A 16,815-nucleotide genomic window follows, 5' to 3' on the forward strand; every position below is an offset into this window, starting at 1 on the left:
AATTCTTCAAAATTACAGTAAAAAAAAAAAATTGGCCGGGGGCCGGGCTGTAAATAATTATATATATATATATATATATATATATATATATATATATATATATATATATATATATATATATATATATATATATATATATATATATATATATATATATATACTACCGTTCACCCAAACAATTTTGTGGAATAGCCTTCATTTCTAAGAACAAGAATAGACTGTCGAGTTTCAGATGAAAGTTCTCTTTTTCTGGCCATTTTGAGCGTTTAGTTGACCCCACAAATGTGATGCTCCAGAAACTCAATCTGCTCAAAGGAAGGTCAGTTTTGTAGCTTCTGTAACGAGCTAAACTGTTTTCAGATGTGTGAACATGATTGCACAAGGGTTTTCTAATCATCAATTAGCCTTCTGAGCCAATGAGCAAACACATTGTACCATTAGAACACTGGAGTGATAGTTGCTGGAAATGGGCCTCTATACACCTATGTAGATATTGCACCACAAACCAGACATTTGCAGCTAGAATAGTCATTTACCACATTAGCAATGTATAGAGTGTATTTCTTTAAAGTTAAGACTAGTTTAAAGTTATCTTCATTGAAAAGTACAGTGCTTTTCCTTCAAAAATAAGGACATTTCAATGTGACCCCAAACTTTTGAATGGTAGTGTAGATGACGCATCAGAATCCATCGTTAGCAATAGATTATTAGTCATTTTTGCGAGTGCTGTCTCCGTAGAGTGATTTACCCTGAAACCGGATTGAAAGGGTTCACAGAGATTGTTTGACGCTAAGTGTTCATTTAGTGTGCAACAATTTTTTTTGAGGATTTTCGAAATAAACGGAAGGTGGGACACCGGCCGGTAGTTTACCATGAGGTCAGGATCGAGGTTAGGTCTTTTGAGCAGAGGATGAATAACCGCTTTTTTTTAATGTTAAGGGAACAGTGCTACGTTTATAATATTAATATGGACCTAATAATACAAAAAGCTCCTTGATAAGTTTCCCAGAAAGTGGGTCAAGTAAACATGTTGTTCATATCATATCATAACATCAAAAAGTTCAGAGAATCTGGAGAAATCGCTGCACATAAGCAGCAAGCCCGTGACTTTCCATCCCTCAGGCCAGGGGTGTCCAAACTTTTTCCACTGAGGGCCGCATACGGAAAAATTAAAGCATGTGGGGGCCATTTTGATATTTTTCATTTTCAAACCATAACAAAATATATGCATTTTTTATTTATTTTACCTTTAGGGGTCCCGGGGACCATAAAGGGTCTCGGTCAATAAAATGTTAAAAATAAGTCAGATTATTATTATTTTTTAATTATTTAACGCTTACAGTAAATCTGTATATCAACTTCAAGTTGATATAAAGTAATACAAATTAAAAAAAAATGTTTTATGGCTTTTCTGTCAAAAACAACTTAGTTTTTTTATAGTAAAACTGAAATATGCAGTATTTAGTAATTAGAGCCCTAAAAGATCAATAATGCAGGACACCATTGATTTTAATTCTTTCATATTTTTGAGTAATCACAGTGAAAAGATAAATAAAAAATCACTAAAAATATTTGGGATCCAAAAGGTGCCCCACTCATAAAGTGATACATTTATATTAGGTTTTTCTTTTACTTTCAACACTTAAGTTACGAGATCAACTTCAGATATATCTGTCCATTTTATGCTGGAACTATTATTTTGTTTGTTTTATGCGCTTTTGTCAAAGAAAACTTTGATGTTTTTATATGGCTACTACACAATATATGCAATATTTACCACATAAAACATATTAAAGTGAAATATTTGAAGTAATTGGAGCTTTGAAAATAATTCATTATAACATGGATTTTTTTGTCATTATTTTTTTTTTTTGAGCAATGGCAAAAAAAGAAAAATAAAGAAAGACGAAAGAAAGAAAAAAACAGCCTGCATGGCAGCTTTTGTGTCAACATTGCAACTTTTTCTCGTTAGATTTCACCTCATTCCACTTTTTTTTAATGTTCTTTTTTATTTTTACAATAGTATTTCCAGAATGTGTGGCAGGCCGGTAAACAATTAGCTGCGGGCCGCAAATGGCCCCCGGGCCGCACTTTGGACACCCCTGCCTCAGGCAGTACTGCATCAACAAATGACATCAGTGTGTAAAGACCTGTCTCCCGTTGAAAATGTGTGGCGCATTATGAAACGTAAAATAGCACAACGGAGACCCCCGGACTGTTGAACAACTTAAGCTGTACATCAAGCAAGAATGGGAAAGAATTCCACCTGAAAAGCTTCAAAAATTGGTCTCCTCAATTCCTGAATGTTTACTGAGTGTTGTTAAAAGGAAAGGCCATGTAACACAGTGGTAAAAATGCCCCCGTGACAACTTTTCTGCAATGTGTTGCTGCCATTAAATTATAACTTAATAATTATTTGCAAAAAAAAAAAATACGTTTCTCAGTTCAAACATGAAATATCTTGTCATTGCAGTCTATTCAATTGAATATATGTTCAAAAGGATTTGTAAATCATTGTATTCCGTTTTTATTCATCATTTACTAGGGGTGTAACGGTACGTGTATTTGTATTGAACGGTTTCGGTACGGGGGTTTCGGTTCGGTGCGGAGGTGTACCGAACGAGTTTCCACACGGACATAGCGTACTGCACGTTGTGTAAACAATACTCAAAATGCCGGACATTTGAGGCATTTAAGAAACTCCGCCCTGACAGCCCCACAAAAGAGGACATGGCCGGTGAAAAGAGGACGTATGGTCAGTCTATCCTAGCCCGTTAGCTGCTAGCATGCTAGCAAAAGAGGACATGTCCGGTGAAACTAAGGATAGACTGACCATACGTCTTCTTTTCACCGGACATGTCCTCTTTTGCGGGGCTGAGTTTCTTTAATGCATTTTGAGTTAGAGTTGCGTGTATTTTCAATGTAAGTCCAGGGTTAAGAAGGGGTTAAAAACAAAACAAATTGTGCGCCCAGCAGCATTGGCGAGGGAGTGGCAGAGACAGAGAGAGAGAGAGTTATGATAAACGCGCATGCGTCGCCAGGCTCTGCTTTTTATCCATAGATTTATCACATTTAATGTTTTATTATCTATAGCAGAGGTGTCAAAAGTGTGCCGCGGAGGCCATTTGCGGCCCACAGCTAATGTTTTAAAGGCCCACGGCACATTCTAAAAATACTATTCAAATAAACAAAAACATAACAAAAGTGAAATAAAAAAGCTTAAATGTAATTTAGAAAAAGTTGCAATGTTGACTAATAAAACAAAGCTGTTTTGTTTTCTTTCAAACTGTCATTGCTCAAAACATAATATTGAATCAAAATCAATGTTATTATGAATTATTGACCTATCCAAGGTTCCCATTACTTCACATCAAATATTCCACTAAGAAAAATATTTTTGGTGGAAGATTTTGCAAATTTGGTAAATGAATAACACAAAAATGTATATTTTGTTGTTTTCTTACTGTACCGAAAATGAACCGAACCGTGACCTCTAAACCGAGGTACGTACCGAACCGAAATTTTTGTGTACCGTTACACCCCTACCATTTACACAATGTGCCAACTTCACTGGTTTTGGGTTTTGTATTTGTGGCAATATTGGATAATATTAAAGTTTGAAAGTTAGGACATTTCATGCATTACGTAGATTTTTTTTTCTGTCAAAATGGAATGAAGGAATACATTTATGAATAAGGGCCATTTAAAAAGAGTTAGACATCTGTGTTAAGGGTAGTTCACACACTTGTACAGCAGGTGGCAGAACACTGTTTTGACGAGAGAGTAATTATGCCTCGTTCACACCAACGCCGCTTGCCGCGCTTTAAAGCGGCGAGCAAAGCGCCGTCATTTTTGTCAATTTTTCCACAAATATCCCGATCTCTGAAGTAATGTTATGCTTTGATACGCTCTGATACAAATTAGTTGCCGTTTTGTTACCGTTCCTCACGCTTTGATACGTTTTATTATGCTTTATTGAACTTTATTACGCTTTGATGCGATCCTGACGCTTTAAATCAGGCTCCGACACGATTATCAAGCTCTGTTGTGCATTGTTACAACAAAAATAAGAAAAAAATGTGAAAAACTCAGTATACTGTTTTCCACCCATTTTTTATATTCATTTATTTTTTCAATTTCTCTTTTTTTTCCCGTTATATTATGTTTTATATCTTCATTTCTTTTATTTTTGTCATCTTAATAAATATCTATCTTTCATTTCTTATGCTAGTTGAAAATAATAAAAGGCAATTATCCACACATTTTTTATATTCATTTATTTTTTTCAATTTCTCTTTTTTTTCGTTATATTATGTTTTATATCTTCATTTCTTTTATTTTTGTCATCTTAATAAATATCTATCTTTCATTTCGTATGCTAGTTGAAAATAATAAAAGGCAATTATCCACACATTTTTTATATTCATTTATTTTTTCAATTTCTCTTTTTTTTCGTTATATTATGTTTTATATCTTCATTTCTTTTATTTTTGTCATCTTAATAAATATCTATCTTTCATTTCGTATGCTAGTTGAAAATAATAAAAGGCAATTATCCACACATTTTTTATATTCATTTATTTTTTCAATTTCTCTTTTTTTCCCGTCATATTATGTTTTATATCTTCATTTCTTTTATTTTTGTCATCTTAATAAATATCTATCTTTCATTTCTTATGCTAGTTGAAAATAATAAAAGGCATTTCTTTTATAAAACGTAACATATTCTCTTTATTATTAACATTTTCATACAGAAAAATTATAGACAGTAATGTCAAACTGCAACATCAAACAGCAAAATCAGAAACAATGATCATCGTATAAAAAAGGCAATGATGCAAAAGAGAATGGATTTGTAATCCTGTGTTGGTTTTACATAAAAGTTTCAATGTCACTAGTCAATATCACAGTCACTTCCTATTTGTAGGGGTCCGCGCTTTGAACCAAGATCTGTTAAGCTTTCCTACGCTTTTAGTCAAGTTTTGCTGAGCTTTGTCACGCTTTTTCACGCTTTCATACGCTCTCGGCACTTTATTCCATTCTTGACACAGAGCGCAGAATTTTTTTAAACCGTTTAAAAATTTTTGGCGAACTTGCTGCATGTCTCGCTTCACTACAAGCTTTCCCACGATCCATTAGGACCCTCACGCTTTATTCAGGCTTTGTTACGCTATAACGCCGCTTTGCATGCCGCTTTAAAGCGCCGTCAAAGCGCCGTTGGTGTGAACCTAGCATTAATAAAATTACAATTGTGAAGTTACAGCTTGGGATGAACTGTAAAATCACAGTTCATCCATCCATTTCCTACCGCTTGTCCCTTTTGGGGTCACGGGGGGTGCTGGAGCCTATCTCAGCTGCATTCGGGCGGAAGGCGGGGTGCACCCTGGACAAGTCGCCACCTCATCGCAGGGCCAACACAGATAGACAGACAACATTCACACACTAGGGACCATTTAGTGTTGCCAATCAACCTATCTCCCAGGTGCATGTCTTTGGAGGTGGGAGGAATACCACGCAGTCACGGGGAGAACATGCAAACTCCACACAGAAAGATCCCGAGCCCGGGATTGAACCCAGGACTACTCAGGACTAATATTGTGAGGCACATGCACTAACCCCTGTTCCACCGTGCTGCCCCTAAAACACAGTCAACTACTGTACATGTCATGGGAAAGTAATGCAACTATTTGCCACACTGCAAAAAGTCAGTGTTCAAAAACAAGAAAAAAAAATACAAAAATGAGGGGTATTTTTTTTTAACTTAGCAAAATTATCTGCCAATAGAACAAGAAAATTTGGCTTGTCAAGAATTTCCAAAACAAGTAAAATTAGCTAACCTCAATGAACCGAACCCAAAAATACCTTAAAATAAGTATATTGTCACTAATAACAAGTGCACTTTTCTTGGAAGAAAAAAAAAAATAGGCCATTTTGCTCAATATGTTGAAAAATATTCTTAAATTAAGTAAATGCTAGTGCCATTATCTTGATATAATGATAAGCGCTCATGCTCTTTCAGTCAATTAGTGAGCGAGGAATATATGTATATATATGTATGTGTATGTATGTGTGTGTGTATATATATATATATATATATATATATATATATATATACCGTATTTCCTTGAATTGCCGCCGGGAATATAGTATTCGCCTGCCTAGAATTACAGCCGGGTCAAACTCATTTCGCAAAATAATTAGCGCATGCTTGGCACTTCCGCCGGGTCAAATATGAGTCATTAAATGACTCCCGCCTCCTGGTGGTAGAGGGCGCTAGTGATCCTTCTTAGGACTACCAGTACTGCAGAAGACCGGTGCTGCAGAAGAAGACAAGCAGCATGCGTGAGCCACGATCGTTTGCTTGCACTTTTACCATGGAGGATTACATATCTAAAATAAAACAGTTTTCTAAACTGGACTTTCAATCGCAGCAGGAGGTAATAATTAAAGGAATATCTCCAGAGACTTTTAAAACTGAAGAAAGATAAGGAAGACTGCCTTTGATCAGAAGCAGCTGCAGATGGACATCATTTATAAGTAAAGGTAAGACCATAATAACATTTTTTTTTTATTAAATGTGCTTTTCATGATAAGGTAAGCGCCGGAGTGAGAAGAGGTTTTAAAATAATTAGCGCATGCTTGCCCATCCCGCATGCTTTTGGTAAGCGCAGGAGTGAGAAGAGGTTTTAAATTAATTAGCGCCCCTGCGGCTATTCAAGGAAATACGGTATATATATATATATATATATATATATATATATATATATATATATATACACTACCGTTCAAAAGTTTAGGGTCACCCAAATAATTTTGTGGAATAGCCTCATTTCTAAAAACAAGAATAGACTGTCGAGTTTCAGATGAAAGTTCTCTTTTTCTGGCCATTTTGAGCGTTTAATTGACCCCACAAATGTGATGCTCCAGAAACTCAATCTGCTCAAAGGAAGGTCAGTTTTGTAGCTTCTATAACGAGCTAAACTGTTTTCAGATGTGTGAACATGATTGCACAAGGGTTTTCTAATCATCAATTAGCCTTCTGAGCCAATGAGCAAACACATTGTACCATTAGAACACTGGAGTGATAGTTGCTGGAAATGGGCCTCTATACACCTATGTAGATATTGCACCAAAAACCAGACATTTGCAGCTAGAATAGTCATTTACCACATTAGCAATGTATAGAGTGTATTTCTTTAAAGTTAAGACTAGTTTAAAGTTATCTTCATTGAAAAGTACAGTGCTTTTCCTTCAAAAATAAGGACATTTCAATGTGACCCCAAACTTTTGAACGGTAGTGTATATACGTGTGTGTGTGTGTGTGTATATATATATATATATATATATATATATATATATATATATATATATATATATATATATATATATATATATATATATATATATAATTATTTACAGCCCGGCCCCCGGCCAATTTTTTTTTTATTGTAATTTTGAAGAATTTATCTGAATGTGCATGAACTATTTCTGTTCAAAAATGTTTGAAATGCCACACGTTAAATGTTTAAATATTAACTGTCAGTTTAATTGTGAGACACAATTGTCTCAAAGTCATGATTTTTTTATTTCATGCTTGAAATTTTGAAATGATTACTTTAAAAAAGTAGTTTTATACTCGTGAGTGTTGATGACACAGCTTTGCAACAGTTGATATTCTAGTTTCAAGCATGTTTTACTCAATATAGGTCATCAAATCTCAGCAACAAGCTGTAATATCTTACTGAGATCATTTAGGACCAAAACCCTTCAAACAAGTAAAACACTCTAACATCAAATCTGCTAAGTGAGAAGAATTATCTTATCAGACAGAAAATAAGCAAATATCACCCTTATTTGAGATATTTCATCTTACTTAGATTTCACTTTTTGCAGTGCAGTAATTTGCTGTGAATTTACAAGATTTTTTTTTTTACATTGCAGCCACTTTTTGTCTTCCCTGGATTTGTTTTGGTCTTTTTATTTATAGCCGCCTGGCAGTGGACAGGCTAAATTGTCTTCCAAAACAAAAAGCAGCACTGTTCTTTGTGCTCTTTTCTTGCGTCTTCTCCAGTCCACAAGTCCCGTCTCCACCAGGCCGCCCACAATCATGACTCTGTTTGAGACACAGTCATGGGACTCGTGTTCTGTCACTCTTTTATCCATCTGCTCTATTATTTAGGAACCCACAGCAGCTCTCTCTACCCGCTGTGGGAGCGTGCAGCCGATTCATTTTTATCTTTCCATCTGTCTGCCAGGTACTTTTCTGGGAAAGTCAACCGACCTCTACTTCCCTCACTGTGTGTGGGTTGTTTTTTTATTTTTTTTTATTAGTTCGTGTTTGGCAGTTTGCCTTTTTCCATTAGTCGGGGAACAAGGCATCGCTCGCTCCGCTGTGGTTGTTTGATGATAGGGAAACCAGCAAAGTTGGCAAAACAGTCTTCCATGGCAACACTCGTAGACACAAATACAGCTTCTTCTTGTTAAATACGCAGACGCATTAGGAAAAAAAAGAAAATGTATTAAGCTAGAAATAAGCATAATCAAAAATAAACATTCATTAAATGTATATATACATACAGTACAGGCCAAAAGTTTGGACACACCCTCTCCTCATTCAATGCGTTTTCTTTATTTTCATGACTATTTACATTGTAGATTGTCCCTGAAGGCATCATAACTATGTATGAACACATGTGAAGTTATGTACTTAACAAAAAATGGTGAAATAACTGAAATCATGTTTTATATTCCAGTTCAGGGGTCCCCAAACTTTTTGACTCAGGGGCCGCATTAGGTTAAAAAAAATTGGCCGGGGGCCAGGCTGTATATTTGGGCTGCAACAACTAATCGATTAAAATCGATTATAAAAATAGTTGCGATTAATTTAGTCATCGATTCGTTGCATCTATGCTATGCGCATGCGCAGAGGCTTTAAAAAAAAAAAATTAAAATAATTTTTTTTTTTTTTTTTTAAATAAATCTTTATTTATATACTGCAACATTTACAAACAGCTGAGAAACAATAATCAAAATAAGTATGGTGCCAGTATGCTGGTTTTTTTCAATAAAATACTGGAAAGGATAGAAATGTAGTTTGTCTCTTTTATCCGATTATCAATCGATTAATCGAAGTAATAATCGACAGATTAATCGATTATCAAATTAAATCGTTAGTTGCAGCCCTACTGTGTGTGTATATATATATATATATATATATATATATATATATATATATATATATATATATATATATATATATATATATATATATATATATATCCATCCATCCATCCATCAATCTTCTTCCGCTTATCCGAGGTCGGGTTGCGGGGGCAGCAGCCTAAGCAGGGAAGCCCAGACTTCCCTCTCCCCAGCCATATATATATATATATATATATATATATATATATATATATATATATATATATATATATATATATATATATATATATATATATATATATATATATATATATATATATATATATATATATATATATGTATATATACATAGTCTTTATAATCCGTTTTGTCATTTAACATCAACATTTAACATTGTCACGTTATCGATGGGAAAATTCATTTTTAGACAATATGATTTGCCTGAGCGGCTAGGAGACACCAAGAGTAACAAGCTGTAGAAAATGGATTAGAAAGGTAAGATTTAAAAAAATAAATTTAAAAAAATAAATAAATAAATAAATAAAAACTTGGGACTTCCTGTGGGCCAGATTTTGGATGCTGGGGGGCCGTAGTTTGGTGGTCTAGTTTCTTCAAAACAGCCACCCTTTGCTCTGATTACACACTCTTGGCATTCTCTCGATGAGCTTTAAGAGGTAGTCACCTGAAATGGTTTTCACTTAAAGCTCATCGAACTAGAATATAAAACATGTTTTCAGTTTTTTTCACCTTTTTTTGTTTAGTACATAACTCCACATGTGTTCTTTAGATATATATGGAAAAATCCTGTGACAACCCTCCACTCCACCGTTACTAAAAAGAGACAACGGACTCTTATGACAACTTTACTGACATAAGCACCCATGAAGTGTCCTTGAGTGTCCAGAAAGGTACTTATTAATTAAATGCATTATTGTTATTATTAAAATAGAAATAAAAACACATTTACCCAATAAATCACATACACAAATAAAGGTGAAAATATGCAGAATGATTAAATAATGTAAATGACGTTTTGCTTAATTAATTAAAAAATATATAATAATAAATTAGATAAGATAAATAAAATAAAATGTTTAATTAAATGTATTTGTATTGACTTTTATACTACAATTTAACTAGGAATAAATTAGGAATGAGAAATGAGGACCAGATAGAAAATATCAATTTATTAGAATTAAGTAAAAAATTTATAAAAAGACCATTTGATTAAACTAAAAAAATGTATTTAATAAATTACACCTAATTCACCTTTTCTCCGTCAAATTTTTATTTATTTTTAAAAAGTATTTCTGAAGTCCCAGTTGGAGCATCAAACAAGCAGCAAGATTATTAAAAAAATGTGCCCATATGTGTGCTCTGTTGCAGCCATTATGGTCCATGACTCGCATACACCGGATCCTCTCTTGGCCGGCCTGGTGTCGGCCTTCGTCATCACCGCTGTCATCATCACCCTGCTCCTATTCCTCAAACTGCGGCGACGGGACAACAGACCAGAGTTCCGCAGGCTACAGGATTTACCCATGGTGAGGAAAAGTGTGATGACAACCGTAGAACGCGTGTTGGTTCGACAGTACTTATTTGTCTTTCCTGTGTGTTTCCTGTTTAGGATGACATGATGGAGGAAACGCCTTTGTCCATGTACAGCTACTGAGAACTGCATGCACAGCAAAAGTCCCTAAGTCCCTTTCTTCCAGGGGGAATTTTTTTTTTGCCATGATCCCGCTGGATCTAAATGCTGTCCCGGATAAATCCAGGTTGCGAACCGTATGTGGGTTGCTACTATTTATGCAGATCTTTATTATAGGAGCTACAGTGGACAACAAGGACATCAGCTTCTGTAGCAAAATGTCTATTTTTGGTCTTTGTAAGTACAAACTGGACGTGTGCCTCAGCTCATTACTGAATATTTTCAGCCATGGGGGAGAGGACAGAACAGAAGACATGCTTCTGTTCATCACCCAGAAGTCCTGCCAAACATGATCTTGTCAACTAAATTATTTTAGGATGACTCACAAAATAACAAAACATTTTGCTTATAGTTTTGTTTTGGTTTTTTTAAAAACAAGGTTGCACTTTATTTTTGTGTGTGTGTGCCTTTGTAAGTGAGTGTTAAGTGTGTGAGACGGACGTTATTTAATGAAGTCTTTGTTTTGTGTGTCGCTGTTTGCATTTGCACCGTATTAAAAATTCTGCCTTTACAAAAAAAATTAAAAGAAATCTTCATATAATATTTTATCATATGTTTATTAGCGCTGTCTTTAAAAAATAGGGTTTTTTATAGTTGAATCTGATTTGTTAAATATAATAAGGCTGGGCGATATGGCTGAGAATTGTATCATAATGTAAGTGTGTGGAGGGAGGTGTGGCCAACGCTGCCTGCGGGAGCAAAGGTCACCGCCTCTGTCTGTGGTGCTGAGGGCAGAGCACCATCAGACGGGGGCGTGGCAAGTGCCGACGGCGAGACACAGCTGAACAGGTGATTAGATCTCCCAGGTGGTACGAGTTATCTAATCATCTCTTGTCTTTAACAGTAAGCGGCCGGGAACAGGAGAGGAGGAGGATACGGAGGACTGAAAAGTCACGTCCCGTTGGAGGAAAAACTTTGTTAAAACATATGATTATTAAAACCTGCCCGCTGGGCTCCTGTGCTGTGTCTGACAGTGGGACTGCGAGGAAGCAACGTCCACAAAGTTGGTCGATATTGATAATTATTGAAATTTTTTATGACCTATTGAAAAAAAAAACCCATGAAAAAGAATCAATTTAAACCAAATTCTAAAACCACATTGAACACTTAACAAGGAATATGTAAGAAATGCTTAATAAAGTGTAACAAAAAAGTGCCAAGTGTGAAAATGTAAACATAGAGAAACCAGAGAAGAACACGTTTTTGCATGTTTCGTGCCAGGAAGTTACAGCTGTGCTCTAAAGGGTGAGCATGGCTAATGTAGTGCGATATTATCAGTCTTGGTGTGTACCTTGCATCATTTACAGATCATATTGGTCGGACTACTGTCCGCTTTTTAAAAAAATCCAAAAAACTGCCATACTATCGAAGAGAGTTTTACTGTTTTATCGCCAATTTCTTCGCTCTCTGTAGCAATTACTTTAAGATTCAACAAGAGGAGAGTGCCTCTGTTCATGCAACCAACCTTGATTCTCAACTTCCGCTTTCGAAGAAAAAAGACAAATTATCAAATGTTTTATCGAACGCATTTTTTTTTTATTGATAACAATTACATGTCGATCGCGATGTATATTGATATCGTTTTATCGCTCAGCCATAGAATTTAACAATAGTTGACGATCAGCCTTGGTCAGTCTACTTTCGTATGCTGGCATGTACAGCAAGGGTGTCCAGACTTTTCCCAGCGAGGGCCACATAACAACTGAAGGATGCAGGGGCCACTTTGATATGTTTTGTACATTAAAGATACAAAAACTAACACAACGTAGTCAAAATATGCTAAACTATCTGAACAAAACATCCACATCCTAGCTTTTGTGGTACACGTAACAAAGCAAATTGGTGTTTATTCTACCCCCCTTGACATATTTTCTTTTCTTATTAATAATCTTTACTAATGTTATTATTATTCCGCCTTTTTAAGGGCTTCGTTTATCATGACAGGACGCATGGAATAATCAAACACCGTAATACAGTAAGACCCACACTGGTCGTTGGCCATTTTGGTTTTCAGTAGGGGTGCTCAAAAAATTGATGATTTTTATTTATTCCGATTATAAATCGGTTCCTACTTTTTGAGAATCGAAAAAAAAAACCATTAAAATTTGTGGATAAAAAAACATTAAACAACTTATTTATTTTATTGATAATGTTTTTTTAATTAATTTTTGGTTGACCTTTTTTTTAGTATTGCATTTAACACGTATTCTATTTTTAGGTCTTCTCAATTGGTTGGTAAAAGTATTGTAAAGCTGGGATTGAACAAGAGTTGCGGTTGCTCTATTTTCTTTTATTAGGTTAGATTTTTTTCTTTTATTACATTATTTTATTTGAACATTATGTGATTTTTGTAAATACAATTTTTAAAATAAATTTTTTTTTAAATATGTTTTTTAGTATAAGTTGTACGTCCGCAGCCAAGAAGAGCTTTTGTAACCTTTTTTAAAAAGGTTTTATTGTCATTTATATACCAAATAATATATCACGAGATTCGTGTCAAATTGATACCGCAAGATTCCCACCTCTAGATATCAAGTTTGTGCGAAAGATTACTTTAAAAAAGTATTTAACTATAGTTGCATGTTACTTTACCAAAAAAAGTAATTGAATTACCAATGGAATTAATATTTAATAAATGTAATTAATTACTAGGGAAAGTAATCAATGCATGAATTACCGTATTTTCACAGCGCACCGGGATATAGGCCGCGTCCATCAAATTTTAGAGGAAAAATATATTTTTCTACATATTAGCCACAGATATATATGTTGTGAAATGAGTTATTCACACAAATATTTTGTAAATGTTTATTCACATACCTTAATTGTTTCCAAACGATTTCTGTAACGCGGCAGTAAAACGGCTGATCAAACAAAACAGAAGTCATTGTCATGGACCCACTAGCTGCAGAAGCTAGCTCTCCAATCAGCTAAACAGACTCAATAACTCCCTGGTGACAATTTGGCGAATATACGAAACTAAAACAATAAAAAAAATAATGCCATTGTAAGTTAATAATGCTAACGCTAATGCTAACGACGCTAGCTTCATTACATTACCATAGCTCGTACAAATATGCATGAAAACACAAAGGGGATAGTTTAGTAAATATGAACTGTTTTAGTCATACTGTAAAACTTATAAACAGTTTGGAGTGATGAAGGAAGAAGTAGTAACGCTATTGAAAAGGCGGAACAGGACTTTTACTTCCGGTTGAAGGCTCAGTCTAAGAAGGGCAAAGCAGTAAGCGAACTCGTCCAAAAGATGGCGTCATAGCACAAACCATAGCACACTTATTCAATGTATTTTCTCTTGTTTTTTTAAAAAACGTTATACATTATGACCGTCAGCGGCGAAAAATCCATAAATTAGCCGCACCGTTTTATAAGCCGCAGGGTTCAAAGCGTAAGAAAACAGTAGCGGCTTATAGCTCGGAATTTACGGTAAAAAAAATGACTTTCAAATATCTGGCATATGCAGTTGAAAGGACGTTTTCATAAGAGCAGAGCAGTGAGAGCGCGCTCAGAGCAGCATTTTACCTTAGCTCCGTTTGTCGGTGGCAGCTATGTTGAATTTTTCCGCCGGATTATGATAGCACGAGTTAATAAAGAGATTGAATGTGCTTCCATTCCTGTCTTTCCTTCTGAGTCCACCAACCGGGTATTGTGGGATTGCAAGCTTGTCACTTTAAAACCTCTAAAGGCTTAGTGGCCACATGCGTGGACAGCACCTTTTAGCTCTTATTTCCAAAATTGTGTACACTACTGAATTGGGGTCTTATGGCCGCTTATGTGGACACTTACACTGCCATCTGGTGGTGTCAGAAGAGTATAACATACTGTACAATGGAATTAGGAAAAACAAGTGTAAAAATAAGAATTAGCATGTCACTAAACATGAAGTACACATTTGTGTACTTATGGACTAATTACATCATATCAAAAGATGACTCTTAGTTTTTATTCTAATTAGGGCCCAATAAACCCAAATAGCAAAGACAAATAAAAAAATCATGTCAACAAACAGCTTGGGCCTTAAGAGGTTAAATTAAATGTTGTTCATTATTCCCTCGTAGTAGTAGTAGGAGTGTGTTTGTTTGTGTTTGTGTGTGTGTATACTTAGCCTACATGTTGTTTGCTGTGTGATGTTGCCTTTTAGTGTGGCGCTGGATGTTAATTTCACTCATAAAAAGTTACTTCCTGCATTGAACTTGCCGTGCTTCTGACGCTGTCTCGTTGACACACAACCACACCAAAAGTAGCGTGCCAAATGCAACGCTAACGATGTTGTAACGTAAATAAAAATACTTAATGATATAACTGGTTACTACAGTAGTGACGCCGTTACTTTGTCCTAACACTGGTTGTTCAGATCTTATTTTGGAGGGACCAGTTCCATTTTATTTATTTTTTTGTGACATTGTAATCCGGGACATAGACTTTATTTAGTTTTTAGAATATGCCGTGGGACAATAAAAACAAGCAGAGGACCGCAAATGCTAGCAAGAGCACAGCTAATGGGGATCCCCACAAGATCCTATTCGCCAAAAAATTTCTAAAATCGATATACATTTGTATTTTGTTTAATAGGAATCCGTTTTTTAAAATATGTTTTTAGGCCATCTCCATGCACCCAGAAGGAGCTTTTTCTAACCTGTAACCTGTTTTTGAAAAAGTTTCATTATAATTATTATACAAAATAATACACCGTTTGAATCGAGAATCGATTCTGAATTGAATAGTCAACCCAGGAATTGGACCTTATTGAACATATTTCATAAGATCTAAAATATTGTAAGGTATTAAAACAGAATCACTGACCTAACACAATGTAAATTGTTGGTCATTTATTTGTGTAATCAATACTTATTTAGGGGTAATTTACAGTGGTGCAGCACCAATAGAGCTAACATTCTGGTTATCTTAGTGGACTAAGAGCTCTTATTAATATATTTACCCCCCTGCATGAACTACAACCACAATAATAAACACCTTGTTGGGAGAATTTATTGTGCAGGTGTACCCAATGAAGTGTTCAGATAGGAGTGCCTTTTCATACACATTTCCATGAGTGTGAATATGACGAGACTGGAGCGTTTGGACAGTGGCCTTTATAAAGTGTTCATATTGTAAATACATGGATTTATGGAAACGTATTTTAAAAAATCCGGATTAAGACGAACACACTGTGTAGAAATGCAGTTTTAAATGATCCACTTTTGTCTGTTTAGGTGTCGTCACTGCATTCTGAGGATTTGCTGCTGGATGTGGACTATGGACTTATTATTAAAGGTTGTTTGGAATGTATCTCCTGTCTTTCTTGTCAACACCAATAAACTAGTCAAAAAGTGTTTCAGTGTTCTTGTGCACGTTTGTACAAAAATGAAGAATGCTCATGTTGATGCTGTAACAGTGCATTATGTAATCATTATGGCTGTCCAATAGGGATGTCCGATAATATCGGCAGGCCGATATTATCGGCCGATAAATGCGTTAAAATGTAATATCGGAAATTATCGGTATCGGTATTTTTTTTTTATCTGTATCGTTTTTTTTTTTGTTTTGTTTTTTTTTAAATTAAATCAACATAAAAAACACAAGATACACTTACAATTACTGCACCAACCCAAAAAAACTCCCTCCCCCCATTTCTTTCTGTTATCAATATTCTGGTTCCTACATTATATATCAATATATATCAATACAGTCTGCAAGGGATACAGTCCGTAAGCACACATGATTGTGCGTGCTGCTGGTCCACTAATAGTACTAACCTTTAACAGTTAATTTTACTCATTTTCATTAATTACTAGTTTCTATGTAACTGTTTTTGTATTGTTTTACTTTCTTTTTTATTCAAGAAAATGTTTTTAATTTAGTTATCTTATTTTATATTTTTTTTAAAAAGTACCTTATCTTCACCATACATGGTTGTCCAAATTAGG

At 34.9% G+C, this 16,815-nt stretch overlaps 1 protein-coding gene across 1 annotated transcript in view; it reads left to right on the top strand.

The window, feature by feature from the left end:
* The window catches only part of LOC133644739 (uncharacterized), a 37,286-nt gene extending 25,651 nt beyond the window's left edge, over positions 1 to 11,635 (top strand). Inside the window, exons 4-5 of the mRNA XM_062039457.1 lie at positions 10,549 to 10,706; positions 10,790 to 11,635. Of these exons, the coding sequence (XP_061895441.1) occupies positions 10,549 to 10,706; positions 10,790 to 10,834 (203 nt within the window). The 3' untranslated portion in view covers positions 10,835 to 11,635. The remainder of the gene's footprint in view (positions 1 to 10,548; positions 10,707 to 10,789) is intronic.
* The last annotated feature ends 5,180 nt before the right edge of the window (positions 11,636 to 16,815 follow it).

Source organism: Entelurus aequoreus, linkage group LG27, assembly GCF_033978785.1.
Source record: "Entelurus aequoreus isolate RoL-2023_Sb linkage group LG27, RoL_Eaeq_v1.1, whole genome shotgun sequence".
Classification (NCBI taxonomy): Eukaryota; Metazoa; Chordata; class Actinopteri; order Syngnathiformes; family Syngnathidae; genus Entelurus; species Entelurus aequoreus.